Source organism: Ambystoma mexicanum, chromosome 1p (genome assembly GCF_040938575.1).
Source record: "Ambystoma mexicanum isolate Mex_15411 chromosome 1p, UKY_AmexF1_1, whole genome shotgun sequence".
In the NCBI taxonomy this organism is placed as follows: Eukaryota; Metazoa; Chordata; class Amphibia; order Caudata; family Ambystomatidae; genus Ambystoma; species Ambystoma mexicanum.
This window is the reverse complement of record NC_090921.1, coordinates 1,094,420,898-1,094,440,889: the sequence shown is the minus strand read 5'-3', so window position 1 is coordinate 1,094,440,889 and position 19,992 is coordinate 1,094,420,898. Positions and strand designations below refer to the sequence as shown.

At 44.6% G+C, this 19,992-nt stretch overlaps 1 protein-coding gene across 1 annotated transcript in view; it reads left to right on the top strand.

Annotated features, from left to right (window-relative positions):
- CFAP45 (cilia and flagella associated protein 45) overlaps window positions 1-19,992 on the top strand; it is a 368,333-nt gene that overhangs the window by 52,137 nt on the left and 296,204 nt on the right. Inside the window, exon 3 of the mRNA XM_069604692.1 lies at window positions 16,760-16,890. Coding sequence (XP_069460793.1) covers window positions 16,760-16,890 — 131 coding nt within the window. The remainder of the gene's footprint in view (window positions 1-16,759; window positions 16,891-19,992) is intronic.

Below are 19,992 nucleotides of genomic sequence, written 5' to 3'. Positions count from 1 at the left end.
CAAAAAACATCCCATTCAGAATGTTTTGCAATAAACTACATGGATGCTGGCTAGAAAAATGCAGTGTAGTATTGCGTTCCGTGTTCTTACGGAAAAGTTCAGTCTCCGAGAGACAAATATGATGGAACATTTTGAGATCAAGAAATTAGATATTGGACTCAGAATAATCAAAGGTGAAATGTAAATCAGTATCCAAGGTGTTAGCCCATGTCACAAATTCAAGCAATTGGTCCGATGTACCAGTCCAAATGAAAATGTACCGATGGACTATAGGAATGGAGTGTCGTTGTTGAGAATAAACATCTCTTCAAAAAGGACCATATAAAGAATGGCTAGGTTTGGGGCACAAGTGCAGCCCATCGCCGTGCCCTTACGTTGAAAGTAATAGTAAATAAAGCATTAGGAGCCACCTTAGGCATAAAGAAATTCTACCATATCTCCAAATTAAGAAGAGATTCCCATTGGCTGCCCAACAAAGCTAGAGTCATATTCAAAACCCTAGCATTCAAATGCCACTACAAAAAAGCGCCCATTTACCTGAACATGGCCATTGCCAAAAAAGAATATGCACGTGTGCTCAGATCTGATAACCAACTGCTAATGGCAACACCTCGCTATAGCAAATCTAGAGCCGGGGGTAGCAGCTTCAAATGCCTAGCCCCCAAACACTGGAACTCCCTCCCGATCAGCATCAAAAAAGAAGAATCTCTCACTGCCTTTAAAAAAATCACTGTAAACTTGGTTATTCAACCAACACCAATAAAATCATACCTCCATAAATTGTAAATAATGACTAATGCTTATGTGGTACGAATGAATACTTGTATTACTGTAAATATATAACTGTATAATTTTATCATGACCATTGTATTATTTGTAATCCCTGTAATTATTATGCCAAGCTGTCTGTAACCTCGCTGTGATACCTCTGGGTCTGGGCGTGTAACAAATGTAATAAATAAATAAATAAAATAGTCCTCTTATAGTCCTCTTTTAACCTAAAGAAGCTGTTCCCAAGTACTAACCCAGCACAAGATGTGAAGAAATCGGTGGGTACATTATGTGGGACAGGGCGTCTGTCTAACATAATATCAAGACTACGTATAGCTTTTTCCTGGCTAATGTTAGTGTGCAGGGCCTTGATATCCATGGTATCCAGGAACTGTGTCAAAGAGCAGAATGGTGTATTTTCCAGAAGGTTAATCACTGCGAGTATCCAATAAAAATGTAGGAGACGAAACAGCTAATGGCTTGATAAAGAAAATCAATATACTTGGATAGGGGCTCCAGGATAGACCCGCAGCTTGAAACAATCGGGCGTCACGGTGGGTTCATGGCATTTTTATCCTCCTGCATTCCTGGACAAACGGCCTCATTACGAGTTTGGCAGCAGCCGTGCCGGTAAGGCCGCCGCCAAACTTATGAAATGACTGGCACCCGGCAATGGGGACGTACAGGGGCATTCTGACCCCGGCGGACCCAGTCCGTCCCCATTGCCGGGTGCCTGTATTCATTACTCCCCATTCACATTTGAGCCCCATAGGGCTCAATGGGAATGGGGAGGTCGGATGCACCGGCACCATTCATGAATGGTGCCGGTGCATCCAACGAGCTGTGCTCGCGGGTGCCGCTATGCCCGCCAGGTCTGACCTGGCGGGCAGAAAGGCACCCGCGAGCACAACTCGTAGTTTGCCAGTCCGGTAGTAACAGCGCCGGTAGCTTACCGTTGCTGTTACTACCGGACCAGCAAATTTGTAATGAGGCCCAAAGTGTGTGCGTGTGTGCGCTTGTGCATGTGTGTGTGTGTGTGATTGTGTGCTTAGACAGTCTTGTACCAGTCCACATTCATGTATCTGTTGCTGGATAGATGTTGGCCAGAGGCTATCCAGGATTGGGCAGCCCCTGCCAGTTGAAATGGTGCATATCATTACCATTGGAGGGGTTTGGTGGCGACTCTAGGTCAAATCCTGGCTGAAAGGGCGCCTACTAAAGCTATTCAACAGATCGTTGTTGGAGGGAAGGCGCCCATGAAAAGGACCATCATGCTGAAGACCTGGAGCTCGTCGTTGGAAACCAGCCAGCATAACCATTTTTCAAGCATCCAGGTTAAGCCCTGTTCCTTTGCTGGTTATGAGATGGGACGAAGATATCGAACCACTTTACTGCAAACATAAAAATGGAGGGTTTTTTGGGTCGAAATTGTGCACTTTTTCACACAAATATAGATAAGTGGGTTAGGGGTATTAATTAGGAGTGGGGATTGTGGGGGAGCTGCGGGTTGTCTCCCTGCGCATGTATTTGTGTGAACAAGTGCAAAAAAATTAATTTGCAGTAAAGCATTCTGTGTTTTCACATAGATCCCTGATTACTACAAGGCCTACATCAGTGCTTTGACCCCTGGACTGCTGGGAACAAACAGTCTAAACACCTGCTTGAGGACCCTCCCTTGGGAGCCTTCGGAAGTGTCCTGAACCATCCTCTGGGTTGACCAGCTTCTCCTAGGGATACCTTGCTGCATTGGTCGTCATCCCGAGTTGAGCCTTGGGACTTGGGACTCTACAGGTCCTCAACTAGCGGAACAAGAAGCCTCCCCCTGCAGTTATAGTTCCTAAACATGAAGAGGGACCATGCACAACCAGTTTCTTTGTTTCTGCCATGAGATACTACTTCTTTCGTTTCTTCATGGTGGCCATTGCTGATCATCACCACCTGCATTGTATACTGGGGGTCCTCTGAGGTTGTCACTGGAGAAGGGATCCTTCTTTCAGCCTGTAGAGGTGTCCAGCTGTCCAGTACCCATAACCGATACATCGCAGAACAGAACCGCTGACTAGCCAGATTCAGAACCTAATGCCGAAAGTGGCCTCTGCACCCAAAACCCCTGGCCGTCCCTCAATTAAACCAAAGCCCAAGATCGAGGGGCCAAGCGATATTGGGAACATTGGTCCCTGAGTGAATCAGAGTACAAGGGGTAAGTAAGCAGATCCGTCTTTACCTTATCTCTCCCTTGCTTGACTGTAATCGGTAGATTTCTGGTCAGGAATCCTCCCCTATGCTCCCCCTGAGGTGGATGGATTGGGAGAAGTTATGCTAATTACTTTTCTTCAATGGTTTTCTAACTTTGAGACCCTTGCAAACTGTTTGTCGGCTTTGTCAACTTTTGTTCAGACTCTTGAAAGACTCTTAGCCTTCTAAAGAGAACTACATTGAGACCCAATGGTCTAGGGCACTAGGCCCCTCCCTTTTCTAGCTAGGGAAGGCATTTCTAAGGTGTATGATCTTATATTCTAAGGTTCTGTATGGTGTTTCTAACTTCTTTATTTATTATTTATCTCTAACTGATGGCTGCTCCTTTAATAATAATAATAATTAATAATGATAATAGTAAATGCGCTTGATTTACCTTCCTACAGTATTCTGAAAGTAAAGTGTTAGTGCTCTTAGCAGACCATACCAAAATAAATCTGTATAAAGTAGTAGTGAATGTTTTAGTGTGTTACTTGGCTGTGGTTTTTCATTGCTAAGTGTTTGCCTAAGGCCTAAAAAAATAACTGTATTTTTTTACAGTCTGTCTAACTTGTATTGTAATGAGTGATCTGTGTGTGCTTAAGTGAACATTTCGCCACTCTCACACTTCCTAACTCAAGGCCTGGCTGCTCAGTCACACTACTCAGATAGAATTTGGCTAACCATTAGTGTCATTAGCTGTTCCCCAGAATAGGGCGGCCTCCCAGAATCTGTAACGGGGCTGATTCTGAAAATCCATTTTAACGCTGTGCTTTAGATGGAAGGGTTGCATAAATGGCAACAATGGTAGTTACAACAGTAACTGGTGTGGTTTATGGTTTGCATCCAGGACTACAAGACTTCAGAATAACATTATCTTTCTAACATTTGTGCAGATTTATATCTCAGATAGGTGCCCTTATCTGTCTTTAGAGCAAAACTCATAAATAGGGGCCCCTATTTAGCACAACAGAGCAAGATTGCCTGATTATGAACACTGTTTTCTAGAAATGCTGACAGCTGCACACCTGACCCCCCATCTCTGAAGGGGTGATCAAGAATTGCTTTTGAAAGAGCTAAGAGTTTTGTTAGTCATCCAGTGATCTTTGAAAGCCCAGATTTGAATATTGGACGTATTCTAAACTGTTTTTCCCAAAAACAAAACATTTTTTGGAGACAGTCAGCTAATAATAATAATAAAAATAGCTGTGATTTATATATAGATTTTACCTCAGGACATTAAGACTGCCACTGTTTTTTTTCCAAGAGCATTCACGTTATTGAGTTTGTTATTTCCATAATAACCAAATGTGCAACTTTCTTGGATTGAAGACACTAGTGGATTTTGGCAGAGGCCAAGGCTTGTAGGACTGCCATCTGGTTAGAATTGAGGTAACGCAAATTGACCACACGTCACGTGGGTTGACATAGTTGAAGTCAAGATTGAACAACAGAAAAGTTACATCATGACCTGAGTTTTCCAAGATCTAGTTTCACTGTTAGTTCTCATGATATTATTCATCTGTGTGGGTAAATTGGTACAGGTAGTAAAAGGAGTGGATAGAGGGTTAAGCCAGAGATCTGGTCGATCTCATCATCGTCGCACATGTGACCAAACCATGCGTCAAATCATACGCTGGTTGTTCGAGATTAAGGCCCAGATGCAGCAGTTGTCAAGCAACTCAAGATGATTACAGTTGATAGAAATCTGAAAGGCAGATACTGTAATACAGTTAGCAAATGCTGTGTTAAACAAACAAGGGCATTCTGAAAAAGCAGAAAACTAACTTTAAATAGCAATGTTTTATAAAGCGAGGAAGGGGATGATTTTACATCACAATAATATTAATAGTGGATAATGTTTTTTTTATTTCTTGTTTTTCTATTCATAATGCACTTTTAATAGGCGCTTCCACATAAAACTTCTAAAACAGTATGGTAATCTAAGGCACAATGACAACAATAGGTAAGCAGTTGGTTATATCGCAAAGAAGTGATTGAGGCTATTTTTAAATGCAAGATTGACCAAAACTGGATCAAAAGAGGGGGTGCAAGTGCATTACAGATTTTTGGACCTTTGAGATGAGCGATTGGAAACAGGATTTAGTACGTTGCAGTGAAGGGACAGACAGCCGCACCTGCTAAGCGAAGTGCAATGGATTGTGAGGCATGTTCCATAGGAAATCCAATTAGAAGCAAGACTTTGGATACCTTGAAAATTATACAGTGGAACCATGTTTTGCGATGAGCCTGAAAGGGAAGCTGTGCTTGAGACCTGAGGCGGCTAGGCCTATGAGTAGAGAGACGAATGTTGAAAAGAGGACCAATGCATACATTAATACTAGATTGCAAAGGGGAGAAGTTGTAGTTGGAGAGAACAATTCTGAATGAGGAGCAGAAGCCTGGCAAGAGAAGAGTAACAATGAGTGTTTGGTGGCGGGAAAGATTAAGAGGGCACAGGTTTTTGGAATGTTGGATAACTAGAAAGGGAAGCGATGAGAGTTGTGGGTAGGCAAAGCTACGTAATTGTCAACATTGAACACTTCCGAGAATAAGAGGATATTTCAAAAGAAGCACAGAGAAGTTCATGGTAACAAGCCATGTAGAGGCTGTTAGGCAGGATTTTATGCAGTACACTGTGGGAGACTGCACCAGCCTTGTCATCTTGGCAATTGTTAACCCAACCTTTGGTATAAGCATGTACTACACAAGTTGGTAGAGTGACTGAGCAGCCAGGTGTAGCTCAAGATGGGTGAATGTGAGCTGTAGGACATAGAGATTCACAGTGATAGGTATTCAAATAAACACTTCCTTTCAAGGTTTCTTGATTAAACAGTTATTTATTACATTAACAGTCAGTTGAATAAGCCTTCTTTAGAAGGGAGCAATTATATGTAACACAAAAATATATTTCAAAATACACACTCTCGGTTTCTTTAAAATCAGTAGATACCCGTTTGGGATGGCACACAGACACTTACTATACCCTGAGGCGACTTAAATAACTATGACACTGTGGACATCAATATATCACTGGTACATTTAGAGCAATACTGAGTTTGATGTCAAAAGGAAAAGATGAGGGAGTAAAACAATGTTTAACAGATATTCTTAAGCAGTTAAGTACTTTTGAACCCCCAATGCAAAGTAAATTAACCCTTTCCCAGCTACACAAGTTATAGAATGTGTGACTTTTGTTGAGGTATAGTAAAAGCACAAAGTCAGAGGTAAGAAGAGTCTTTCAGGGAGCCAGGACAGCCAATGTCAATTGAGCAAAGTGTAGGGGAGCTGAAGCACTTCTTGAAGGTAAGTAAAATGTTTTGCACAGTGTTTTAGTAATCTTTGTAGAAATTAAAATCGGTGTAGGGCTACAAGCTGGGAGGCTTGTGGGGGCAAAGCTGCAAGCAACTCTGCAAAAGGTAACCAATGCAAGTCTCAACTGAGAGCTAGCAAGGCTAAACAACAAAAGGTAAGTACCCCTTAGTTTACAGTACCTTAGGTCTGAAGAAATTGGTTCCAGCTGGCTTCTGTTCCAGTTGTAGTATGGTAGATCCTTTTGTTCTTGGGCCTCAGTTGTGGGGACAAGAGGGAGGACATCTGGCGACTCCTGCACTACGGTTTGAAGGTCGGCCGCATCAATGGGCAAACTTCAGATCAGCGGCACTTCGCGGTTTCAGCTTCTCGCGAATAGCACCACTGCGGTTCCCAGATACCTTATGGACTTTCTTCGCATCTGTGGTCCAGCACTCTGTTACGGTTGCTCAGGCTCGGTCAGTCCTGTTTCATGTGAGTCCGTAGGATCTAACTGTAGCTTGGGTCCAACTTAAAGACGAGACACTCGATTCTGGTGTTCCTCTCCCTGGCAATTGGTTCCTGCAGCAGCAATGGAAGTACAGCTAGCTCCGAGAGGATGTCCAGATGAGTTCGCCTTGGGGTCGATTGGTCCCACTAACCCAAGGGGAGAAGTCGTCCTTTGCATGGCTTCTCTAGTCGAGGTGAATTTTGAGCTGCAGCACGCCTTCACTAGGCAAACCAATGGTCGAGGAGTTGCAGCAAGTATCTCTTCCAAGTTCTTCTGCAGATTCCTTCGCCAAGTGGTTGACTCTGCCTTCCAAGTAAAAGACCTCACCTTTTATGCAGGTTCCTCCCATTCATTCGCAGCCTAGCTGTCACTCACACAGCAGGGTGTCTGTCCTCCAGGGACAGCCAGCCAGCCAATCACTTTTGGTTGCATTCCTGTAACCAAGGAGATTAAGCACAGGGAGATTCAGGCACCTCCCTCACCTCCTGCCCTGCCAGACACGCTGGAGCCGGAGGCAGGCTTCAGCAGTGAAACCTGGCAAAGACAAACGATGTTTCGGAGGCGGAAGAACATTTGTATTTGTATTTTGTTTATTTATATAGCACGCCGGACCCAAAGGCATCTGGGTGCATATCTTAGGCGGCAAAGTTACGATTACATACAAGAAAAAATAAGGTGGCTCTACCAACTTACAGACAGCATGTGGGTAGAGCTACTGTATGACAAGAATATATACAATATAAAATTATAAAGCAAGTACAGGCAAGAAGGATATACATAAGTTGTCTGCATACATGAGATATGAGCAGAGAGTAATATGCACAAGAGCTATACATTAGGATACGAGAGATTAGTGGCAGATTGACCGTATCTGTAGTATATCGTCCGATATCTTATGTGTTTTGTGCTCGGAGCCACCCTTTGGTTTTGCTCTTAAAGGAATGGAAGGAAAGGTTCAGATCTAATAGCATTCGGAAGGTTATTCCAGAGCTTAGAGGCCAGGACAGGGACGCTAGCGCCGCCTGCTTTTTAAAGTTTAAATCTAGGCAGGGATAGGCTATGGGCTTGGGCCGCTCTCATGGGTCAAGAGGAAGTGTGGGCTGTGAGACGGTTGGCTAAGTAAATAGGAGCCTGGTTGGACAAGGACTTGTTAGTCAGGGCAAGTGTTTTCAGAGAGATTCTGTGCTTGACAGGAAGCCAATGTAGATTACGTCTGTGGTTAGAGATGTGGTGGTTTCTAGGTATGTTTAAGGCTGCTCTAATGGCATTATTCTGAATGACTTGGAGTTTGTTAAGGTTAGATTGGCTAGTCCCAAGGTAAAGGGTGCTACAATAGTCTATCTTGGACATGACGAGTGTTCTAGCCAAGATAGTGCAATTAGGAGTAGTCAGGAATGGTCTACAGGCCGTAATAAGCTTGCATGTATAGGCCGACGCTGAGCTGACAGCATTGGGTTGTCTACACAATGATAGTGTCGAATCAAGGTAAATTGCTAAGGTTTTGATATCCTTAGAGACCTTAATGACATTGCCATCAATGATAAACGACTGGAAGGAAGGGTCAAGTTTATTCAGACGTTGGTGTGAACCCAGAATGAAGAGTTTCATCTTGTTGTCATTGAGACAAAGCACATGTTGTGCCATCCATGCCTCAATAACCATGTATACTTCATTCAGGGATTTAGTGTCCACTGCATAATCGCCCGTTATGGGGATGAGTATCTGGGTGTCGTCGGCATAGTTAGTGTATGAGACACCCAGATAGTCAGAACATCAAACAGGGGTTTGGTGAACACGTTATACAGTTTTTGGTGACACACAGGAACCTTGGGGTACACCACAGTGGATGGGTGCAGGCTCAGCAGATGCTAGCAGAGAAAACACCCGCATGGATCTGTTGCTTAAGAAAGTTCTGATCCAGGAGGTGGCTGAGTCCTTAAAGTGGGCGGCTGATATGAGGTGCTGGCAAATGATTTGGTGATTAACCAAATCAAAGGCAGCTGAAAGATCAAGTAATAATAGCAAAGCTAATTTCCTGTTGTCTTTCTGCACCTCAATCTGTGTTTTGCGATCGATGAGGGCAGTTTCCGTCCCGTGCCTAGGCCGGAAGCCGGATTGCCTTAGGCCAAGAAGGTTAACTTCCAGATAATCCTGAATCTGGAGGTAAGCGTCAATATTTTGAGCAAGACTGGGACCGTGGTAATGGGCCTATAGTTGGTAGGTAGGTTGGGATCAAGGGATGGTTTTTTAAGCAGAGGGATGACCCATGCGTCCTTTAGGTTGTCCGGGACTATACCTGTTTTGAAGGATGAGTTTATAAATGCAGTTATGAATGGGGCTATATCATGGGAGGCCTCCTTGATAATGGGGGCTGGGCACGAGTCACCTTGACTGTTGGATGGTTTAATTTTGTTAATGATGCATTCAACTTCAGCAATAGTGAGTGGAGGGAAGCTGAAGGGTTTTATGTTAGGAGAGGCCTGGGTGATTGCAGTCGTGGTGGTGTTCAGTTGCTTGCCTGTCTGTAGACAGTTTTGCTTGGTTTTAATTCTAGTTTGGAGGGTGGCAATTTTGTCCAGGAGTGCTTTCTGTATGTTCGAACACCATTTGCTGTCTTTAATGCAGGAGTCGGGGGGAGTGGCAGGTGATTCAAGTTCCTTCAGAATCTTAAACAATTCTTTGGTGTTAGAATCCACTTGTATGATACGTTTGTTGAAAATATCTTTTTTAGCCTGGAAGATAGCCTCTGTATAATTGCTGGAAGCTATGATGAGACCATCTTTATGGGCGTCTGAAGGATGACTTTTCAAGCGGGCTTCTGCGTTGCGTTTTTCTTTACGTAACAATCTCAACTGTGGTGTGAACCATGAATTAAGATGTGCACGAGGTTTAGATTTCCTAAGTTTGACTGGGGCGATTGAGTTCAGGGCTGTGAGCATGGCATGGTTTTAAGTATCTGCTAGAATCAAGGGGTTAGAGCAGGAGGCAGATGCTTTACCGAGTGTGGGAAGGATGAGTGGGAGGAGTTTGTCACTTGTTATATCCCTTTCGTTTCTAGTAGGCAGTGCCGGAGCAATAGTCTGTTTGGGGCATTGGGCAGCTTCAATGTTGATGGTATGGTGGTCTCACCAGGCACAGGGAGAGTTAGTCTGCAGGCTAGCGTTACAATTGGAATCGACTAACCAGTAAAGTGTCCGCCCGTTAATGTGAGTAGGTTCTTGAATGTGCTGAGTGAACCCCAGGTCAGTTAGTGTATTAGCAAGGTCGGCCGCAATAGGGTCGTTCAGGTCTTGGAAGCCCAAATTGAGGTCCCGTAATAGGATAATTTGAGATTTAGTTTTCGAATGATCTAATAGTAGGGAAGTGATGTTGTCTACAAAGGATGTGGCAGGGCCAGGTGGTCTGTAGATGAGATGTAGGGTGGCAGTTTGATTCAGAGAGCTGGGAAGCTTGACTAAGCGTAACTCAGCTGAGGGAATCTTTTGGCTAGGCATTGCTCTAAGGCCAAGGGAATTTTTATGAATGAAGGCTACACCGCCCCCTCTAGATTGCGAGGTGTTGCGGTCACATCCAGTGATAGAGTAGTCCATGGGTATGGCGAGGGAGAGTAGTGGCCCTGAGGCTGCATAGAGCCAAGTCACTGATATAGCGATAAAATCAAGGTCTAGAGTCTTGATAAGGTCTGCAATGTCCAGTGCGTGAGCAGGGAGGGACCTAGCATTGATTAAGGCGCCCTTAATCATCGTGTCTATGGGAGTGTGAGTACGAGGTAGGATGTTAGGATTGGGGTTGTGCTGTGATGTGCGGGGGTTCAAGATAGCTATGACTAGGAAGATATGATTTGAACAGGAAGCAAGGCTTCAGCCTTTGGGTGGTAGCATGGGGCGTTCTAGAGCCCAGTCTGATATTTCTTATGTGCAGAGCACAAGGTTGATTGGGCGTAGGTTTCTTGGCGAAGTGTTCTAAACATAAGGCGGTTGAATTGAGATGGGGATTAGCGGATATAGATGTAGCGCTGGGTAAAGTGTCACTTAACTGAGACCATCCCACAGTATGACTTTAGGAGGGAGGTAGCTGATGAGGTGGTTGATTCCACGTGACTCTATTGGCAAGGTTTGTCATGATGCCAGTGGCAGCGTTTGGTGTAATGGAGCTGAGAAGCTGAGGGTATGCAGTGTGTGTGGATGCCCAGGCTAGTATGGCTAAGAGTATGCGTAACCTCTGAGAGGATAGCGCTGGTCGTTCAGGTGCATAGTGAGCAGCCGTGATGCGTGGTGGAGATGATGTAGTGTGGTAATAACGTGCTGTTCTTTAGCGTAGTTGCTGCACTAATGTGGAGGGGTTCTACTAGGTCTAAACTAGGCACCGGGTGTAGAGGTAAGGGGCAATAAGACAGTTACTGGGGCCATTCGTGACCCAGAGAGGGTGATTGCACATGTTCCGTATGTGTTAGGGCCATGGCAGAAAGTAAAACTGCAAGGCAAGAAGGTGACACAATAAGATAGAGGGGGCAGAGAAATGTTGAATACTATAGTGATGGTTATTAAACCACGTCGCTTTAGCAAGTAAGCAATTCAGCATTACGTGATAGCTAGGTAAGCTGTGATGGCAAAATGACAGTGCATTTTAGAGCTGCCCGAAGAAGGCAGCTGTAAACATTATAACAAGGCACAGCATGTGATAGGCATCTAAATTCGATATGCAACAACATGTAGAATGTAGCCAAAATCGTGTAGCATAGTACGTGGGAGGTCACAAAATCGTTTAAAAATATCACATTACTGAAGGCAGCAAAGTCATATTGGCACAACGCTTGAAAGGTAACTACAAGCGTTTTGGCCAGCGCGTAATAGGCAACGAGAAACAATTGGTACAACATGTGAAATGCGGCTTAAAATCCAGTTAGAATAGTATGTGGGAGGCAACAGGATTGATTTGGTACAACATATAGGTGGCAGCTAATGGACCCTGAAGCGGAGGCCGGCGTGCTCGTGATGCCGGAAAAATATGTACCTTGCTCCTGATTTGGCCTGATTTGGGTAGGCTGGTGGAGCTTGGCCCGTCTGAAAGGTGGAATGTTATGGAGGGGGTGTGTCCACTCCAACTTCGCCGCGTGTCTTTATTGCGTTTCAGGGGGCCTGGGCAAACTCACCGGCCTGCGATGTGGGGGGGGTCGCAGCAGATGTCCAATGCTTCCCTGCGCTGTGCTGCGGCACTCGTCACACTGTGGTGGTCAGGCAGGCTCCCAGGATCCACCGACGACCCTCTTGAGGTGTTGAGGGAGTACTGAGAGGAGGAGGAGGGCTCCCGCCCGTGTCGGACGTCGAGATGTAGGAGGAGGAGGCCCGGGGCATTCAGGGCGAGAAATTGGCGGACTGCCAATACGGATGCCTTCGAACGCGCTTGCGGCGCGGAGAGTGGCGGAAAGCCACGGAGGAACGGCGGACTGCCAAGGAGGACTCCGTGAGTGCACGGGAATGAATCCTCGTCGCCAGTGTTGCCTCGTAGAGGCCGTGTAAAGGAGGACGCGCACACCGGAGATTGCAGGCTGCTTCTTTATTCTACAAAACGGAGCTCCAACTGGCGCTTAGCGCGCCTTACCCATAAAACCCCTCTCTCCATCGTCCTCCCGCCGTATCATAGCCCCGCCCCCACAACGGTGGGGGCAGCACTCCTTAACCCCTGAGTGCTTGGCAACAAGCAGCATATACAAAATCGTTTTGGAACAACATTTACAATGCAGTTAAAGAATTGTATTAGGCGTTATGCAGCAGAATTAAGACAACAAGCAACACTACAAACGATAAATGGTAATGGAAGCACGCATCAAGTGGGCACAGTCAGTCATATACAAGTAACGAAATGCCGGTTGATCAACGGGTGTTACATCTGAGGCACAACCGCGCGTTCAAAGGCATGGCGCCAAATAGCAATTGAGGCTAGTTTACTTTGTTTAACAGTGGGTAAAGCCCAACTAAGCTAAATTACAAGTAGCTAGGACAGCCGTTCGGCACTTAGCACCTGTCAGTTGTAAGGTACATTAAAATGTCACGCAAAGCGCGGCTTGGGCAAAGTTTGTAGCTGGAAGTGGAAAAGGGAGTTGTCACAGAAGAGCCACTGTGTACATGTGGCTGAAAATTCGGCAGGAGTAAGGTCAGAATAATTGTGAAGCGAAGGCTTACCGAATGTTCACATGAATACGACCAGGGAATGGAGAGGCGATGTTATAAGTGAGGGGGAGTGATTCCTGGCACACGGCTCATACGGCTCTGGACAGGCTCACGACAGGGAGGTGCCTTAATGCGTGGGCCGGCTTGAGCCTACCGGCTCGCGATCAGGTGAAATATAAAGGCTGGCAACCAATCGGGACAAGTACCTGGGCCTGATGATGTGGTTCACGGCAATGAGGAAAAGGAAAAATGGCGAGCGGCCATTTTGGAGAGGCTTAAACCTCGTGGCAAACAATGGAGTATTTTACACTACAGTGTAAACGCGGCCTGTTTCAGCAGAATTACATTTATAGAAATAATGTCCTTTTTGTTCAGCATAGTGTGATGAATCCGATGGTGTCATCACTCCTTTCCTGGCGGTGACCTCTCCCCATATGGCCAGGGGATGGCAGCGGCTACCTGATCCTGACCCTGGTGGTGGCTATATGAGGGAGGATCACATGGGGGTGGACCCTCAGGAGAGTGACACAATATCATTGGACGCGACATGTTATCCTCCCTTCTTGTTTTAAGGATTCCCCCTCCATTCCCCATGCCTTAATGGCATATTGTCATAACTCCCTTCACACACATATGAGGGTTATTGAGAATACTTTCCCAAACTCTGCATACAAGTCATTAAGAACTGACTTCCCTTGCCCTCAATTCAAAAGTACTGTAACAAGGAAGCTGAGCCGAGTAATGAAGATCAATGAAGGCCAAGAGCACTAGCTGCACTCTAGTTGTTCTAAGCGCATACTTGATGGTGGGACATTTAAACCGCTGAACCATCTGACAGAGAGAAGTAGGGTGGAGAAATCTTCTCCTCTCTGTGTCGACCGAGGGACTGCTGGGCCGGTGCGAGGTCCATGGAGCCAACCGGCTTGCCGGAGATGGTAGGCTGTGAGGACGCCAGAAGAGGAAGAAAGTTTCCACAGCTTTCACAGGTACCGAAAGGCAGCCTTCACGCTACATGAGCACAGAGAAATTCAGATCAGGCGAGCAGGAGCTGCAACAGGCTTAGAAGCCAAGGAGCAGAGGCAGCGAACCCAGAGAGAGGGAGTGGGATGCTAAGGAGCCGTTGCAGGCTTGCCATGGGAGAAGCAACGCATGTCACAGAGAGCCAGTGAGTCCACCCAAGGGAAGCGGGGACACTGGGGCATTTTGGCAATCCTCCCAAAGGCAAATAAAAGTAAATGAAGCATATGAGAAAGAACGGGAGATTCAATATTTCTTAGAGACAGACCAAAACAAATAAAAGAGACTGTCAAGTTTGCAAGTGTGTACAGTATTCATATGAGAAAAGCCTTGGCAGGAGAGTATACCAGGCAAATACAAGTTGCAAGTGTGCACCTATGAGAAAAGACCTGGCAGGAGAGTATACCAGGCAGATAGATGCAAGTCACAAATGTGTTATAATATGAGAAAAGCCCTAGCAGCAGAGTATACGAGGCAAATGCACGTTGCAAGTGTGCACATATGATAAAATCCCTGGTAGGAGAGTATACCAGGTAGGTTCAAGTTGCAAGTGTGCACATATGAGAAAAGCCCTGGCAGGAGAGCATACCAGGCAGATTCAAGTTGCTAGTGTACAAGTGTGCAAATACGAGTACCAGGCAGATTCAAGTTACAAGTGTATTGATATAAGGAAGCCCTGGCAAGAGAGTATACAAGGCAAGTTCAAGTTGAAGTGCATCAAATGAGGTAGTCCTTATAAAGGTATATCTGGAATAGTCAGACGTTGATGATATATATATTAAAGAGGAGAAGGAACCTGGCAGGAGACTACACCAGGTATCCTACCAAGATTCAGACTAACAGCCAAGTGATTTTGCATACCAGTTGTGTTATTGATCATTAGAAACTTAAAGAACAAATATTCTTAAAAGTATAAAGTAGAGTGAAGAGAAATCCAGGGGAAGATAACCATCCCCCGGAACTGTGAACTTCGCCCTTCTGGAACTTTTGTATTGGAGTTACACATTTCCTTTTTGAACATTTGTACACTACTCAAAGCCAAAGACATTTCCCTTTTCACCTTAGAGTTATTTTTTAGAATGTGAGGGGCAGAATAGTACTTTGGTCACACATAACATTTTGCTTTGGACATCTTGACATCGGACAGACCCTTAGGTTTGTTTTAGGGAGGGGAATACCTCTTAGAGCAGGAACAGAGAGGCATTTTCCAACCCCTTTTTGTTTCAATAAAAGGGTATAGCTGAAACCATGAGTTCTCTGTGTCAGTGTCCCATTCCTGGCTCCTCACAATAGGAAGAAGAGAATGTGAAGACAGTATCTCCCATGGTCTGTATGCAGTCAAAAGTGAGCAATGGTGGCTTGTGAAAAGGATACATTGTCACCATGTACAATAACTAGTTATAGAACCCTGAGTGAAGATGTGGGGTGAGAGTTCAAGGCAAAACGCATAGAAGAAAAGAACCTCATAATGAGAGCGAATCGGCACAATTAAGTTAAGTAAGAGGAAAACCTGGCTCAAGTTCTTGCATTGCTCTGAATCTTGGGGTCCCCTTCAACTGTAGACTTGGGGGGTAATTCACAGATTATTTGCGCCGAAAAAAATGGGATTTGTGTGCCATTCTGCCCGCAAATCCCTGTTTAACAAATGGGGATTTGCGGGCAGAATGGCAAACAAATCCCGTTTTTTTCAGCGCAAATAATTTGTGAATTACCCCCTTAATCTTAATGACTTTATCACTGCCACTGTGACCGGGATCTACCTTGCAGATATCTAGATGCATGACCTTCTAAATATCAAGAAGATCTACCCGCACCTCACCTACCACTCAGCCAAAACTGTAATATCCACCCTGGTTCTTAGTAAACTGGACTGTTCCTAGGCCTGCTCCTCTACTCTCTTGGGCCCCTGAACAAAGTACAAAACCTTTCTGCAAGCACCCTCTGTTCATATTAATACGTCCCATTGCCTAAATGTGCACCATATTTATGCATATCTCTCTTTTTGTGTACCAATGCATTACTCCTACACAACACAATTATTTCATTACTAATACAATCTATTAAACTTTGTATAGGTACCCTGCAAAAGAACTGCCTAGAATAATAATAATAAGAGGACAGTTAAGAGTGTTTAGCAAAGGTTAGGAAGTTGGTGATGGGGCAAAAACCAGACTGATGTTGGGAGAAAACAAAATTATGATACACATATGTTGAAAGCTGATAGTTTCATATATTGAGTAGTAGTTATAATAGCAACTGCAGAACAGTGATACATTAGAACTTCTAGCTGGGATTAAAGGTCAAACAATACTGGTTTAAATTAATCTGGACCTTGCTCACCGTGAATCCTAATTCCTGTTGAAGACCGAGCTGTTGTACACCCTCATGAAATTTCTGATATTATTAGCTATTTGTCACTTTTCCCCTAAACCGAAAATCGGTTGCATCCCCATTCCCCTACCATCGCACTTGCCTCCAAACAAAAACTGTACAGCATGAATGGTAACATACTGAATTTTAGTGGTCAATATTTGTTTTGCAACGTTTTTACTTCATTAAGTGTACTGCACTATCCTGAACATGGTAATTGTTCCTTTGCTATCGAGTCAAATATACTCGAACTCACGAGTAGACACATCGGATGACATTGTAGCTGCATTTGTTTGTTAATCACTGAAATAATCAAGTTTTTGATCTTGATGTTGTTTCATTCTGTCTCTTAGACCACACACATATAACCATGTTCTTCATTATTCAATGACAGCAACCCAAAGATGAATGCTCGGTGGAGGTTCAGTTCCAGGATCCTGCCACCCGGAAAGTGGCATCAGCACCATCCCGCTATAAACCGGAGACAATCCGGCTCATCACAAATGACTTGATCCGAGATCTTGTGTGAGTATAATCAATTGCAAAATGATTCAACCTGAAAGTAGTAGAGCAACCACTGCCAATTGTTTCGGTATTTATTTTTCTCGACGAAGAGGTCTGACTTGTCTTCAACAGGTGTTTAACATCTTTGGGTGAAAGAGGGAATACCCCAAGCAGATGAGCGCCTACCCTGCTGACATGTGTCTTTATTATTGACAGGAGAGATTTTTAAAACGCATGTATGACATTTTCTTAACACAGGATTCATACTTCTGGCATGATACAAAGGTTTCAATGTTTTAAATGCAAACAATAATAATACAAATGTATAACCATTACCCAATCAGAAGAGGGAGTGATATGCTGCTTAATGCAGTGCTGGATGCCATCAGGAACTGCAGCAATTCTACATTTGACTTGGGCTCTTGCTTTTGATCTCACAGAGGAAGGCTTTCTCAGACAATACTTCATAGTTTCAATAGGTAGCATGAGACCTTCATTAGGCAGAAGAAAAGTGTAGTTTTTTTGTTCTCTAAAATAAAGTAAACGTGCATTCTTGAGAGAATAATACATTTTTAAACTAATGCACGTGGTGCAATACTAAAACCCGTACTTGCTAAATGTCACAGAGCCGAATCGGCTCAATCCAGAAGGACAAGAGAGAGAGGCTAGATAAAAATGTATAATGGTTAGTTACAAACTTCGGACAAAATAAAAAATGCTTGAAACCACTTCCCAGACCTGCCGGGTAACTTCTGTTGAGTTAACTTATACTTGGAATCAGCAGTTTTGTTTTCTTGGACAAAAGGCTGTTACAATCAACAAGATGGCTTTGCATCAAGTTTACGCAACAAGTCGCTGGGTCTGTTATCCTTCAATATGGTATGTGTCGACGCTTCTCGGCCATTCGCAGTCTTGAGGGTTTGAATGTCCCCACAATTCGTCTGTGTCTCTTTGTTCTGTGGATCCCGGTCCTCTCCTTCTCGACTCTGGCCCCATCTCTGCTTGCACATTGGGCCTTGACAATGGCAGGAGGTAGGGCTATCAAATACCTGAATAAGTTCCAGAACTTCCACAAATAGACCGGTCAGCTGAGCTTCTCTACAGGTTGGGTCTTGGTGCCTTCTCTACCTCTCTGTTTTAGAGTCCTGGCTCTAGCCTCCATTATCCAATCCTTTTCTACCTCCTCAATGGGGTGAAATGGTCTTGCGCCTAATGGGAACATTCCTATTCTTCCTGCTCTCTCCTCTCCTTTCTAACTTCTACCTCCGTGACACTTTGCCATAAGCTTGTAGACTGCCCTCCTCCACTCACACCCCTCCAGTTTTATGGTTTATAGACTCTTTTCTCACCTCCCTCTAGTTCTCTATTTCAACCTCCACAACGATAGCCCTCGCCTCCAACTCCTCTTACAACCTCTTCTATTGCACACTCCTTTGCCCCTCTGCTGATGTTTCCCACCTCCTCTCCTCTGACTGAGCTCTTCTCCCAACCTCCTCATTGTATAGCCAGCTGGCTCTGCCCCTGGGGACTGCCCTTATTCAACAACACCCAGGGATTCAGTCTTATCAGTTTTGAAATTCGACTGGTTAGGATGTGACTGCCTGCAGCTTCCCTGCCTCCTCTCTTTCTCCACACCTCTCTGTGCAAAGCCAAAGCACAAACTTTGATTAGCACTGACTGCCATATTGGAATTGCACTTTGTAACTGCTGGAAGTGGGACTGCTGCTGAAGAGCTCCACATCCAGTGTTCCGACAAGATATTGCTCAGCTGCACATGAAAGAGTGTAGATTAAAGCTCACCCTTTATCACGACTTCGGCGGTAACCCTTAAATCCGGTGGTAGCACTAATACCGCCGGATTTAAGGGTCCGCCGAATCGGGGCTTTGGCAAATTTCGCCCCAGCTCTGGGCTGGGGGGAAATCCGCTGAAAATTTGCGCTATTACAGCCAGCGGGAAATCCGTCGGCGGTAACAGCGTGAAAATTCCCCATTGAGCCCAATGGGGAATGGGGCATTCCCGAATGGGCTCAATGGGGAATTACTTTACCGCCGAACTCGTGATCCGGCGCTATTAGTGCCGGGGAGTTCGGCGGTAGGGCTAACGGCCAAGTCATGATCAGGCCCTTGGTTGCCCTCTTGCGGTGTTTGAATGCATGGGACAGTATGCTTACTATGACCAATGTGTTTATCAGGTTCTAGTAATTGTTTGACTGCCTTTTCTTTAAGTCAGGACTTGAACACTTCTTTCCCTGCGGCCCATGTGTTCCTCTTAAGAAGATTTTTTCACAGCCCTCTGGCACAGTGTGTGAAACCATCCATCCTAATGGTAAGACAGTGTTCCAGCCAGAAGTTAGAGCAAACTCTCTTACTGGTAGAAATAACAAAGCAGTCTGGTGTGATGTAAGGGAGAAAGGAAGGCTGGTGGCTAGGGACAGTTATTCCCCAAAAGACACTGTTAGAGAATAAAAGTCACAGATGCACTACAGTATTTCTTTAGAGTTACACACATAGCAACTAGTCGTTCAAATAATGATTGGGTTCAGCACAACACATAGTAAAGCACAGTGTATGTATACAAACAATAGAAGGGGCTAGGCAGACCCTTCACACGAGAGGGGATGAGCGGGCACTACTATTAAATAAAGTAAAGTTCTTACTGATTCAGTTATGGAATTCTTAGTAGATGTAGAATTCAGAGTCAGGTGCAACCCACTATATCACTCCTCTGTGCTGGGCATGCATGAAACTAATAGCGAAAGAAAGACCTGGGCTCAATAGCCTTTGGTGTGGGCTGCACACCCTTAATACCACAAAGTGGCTTCTTCGGACTTAAATCTATTACTTAGTCGATAATTTCTAATCAATTATTATAATTCGTCAATCAATTGATAAATACATTTGACTAATGCATTCCTTGAGGTTTCAAAAAAATATGTAATTTATTTGCAGATGCAAAACAGTTGCCAATGCATTTCTGGCTACATGGAGTCCTTCATCAGGGTGTTACTGCTAATCTGATCAGCATAAACAGTTCAATATAAATCCAACAGTTCATGTTTAAATCTGTGGTCGAGTACCAAATCATCACAACAATCAAGTCGCAAATAGATAAATAGATAAATG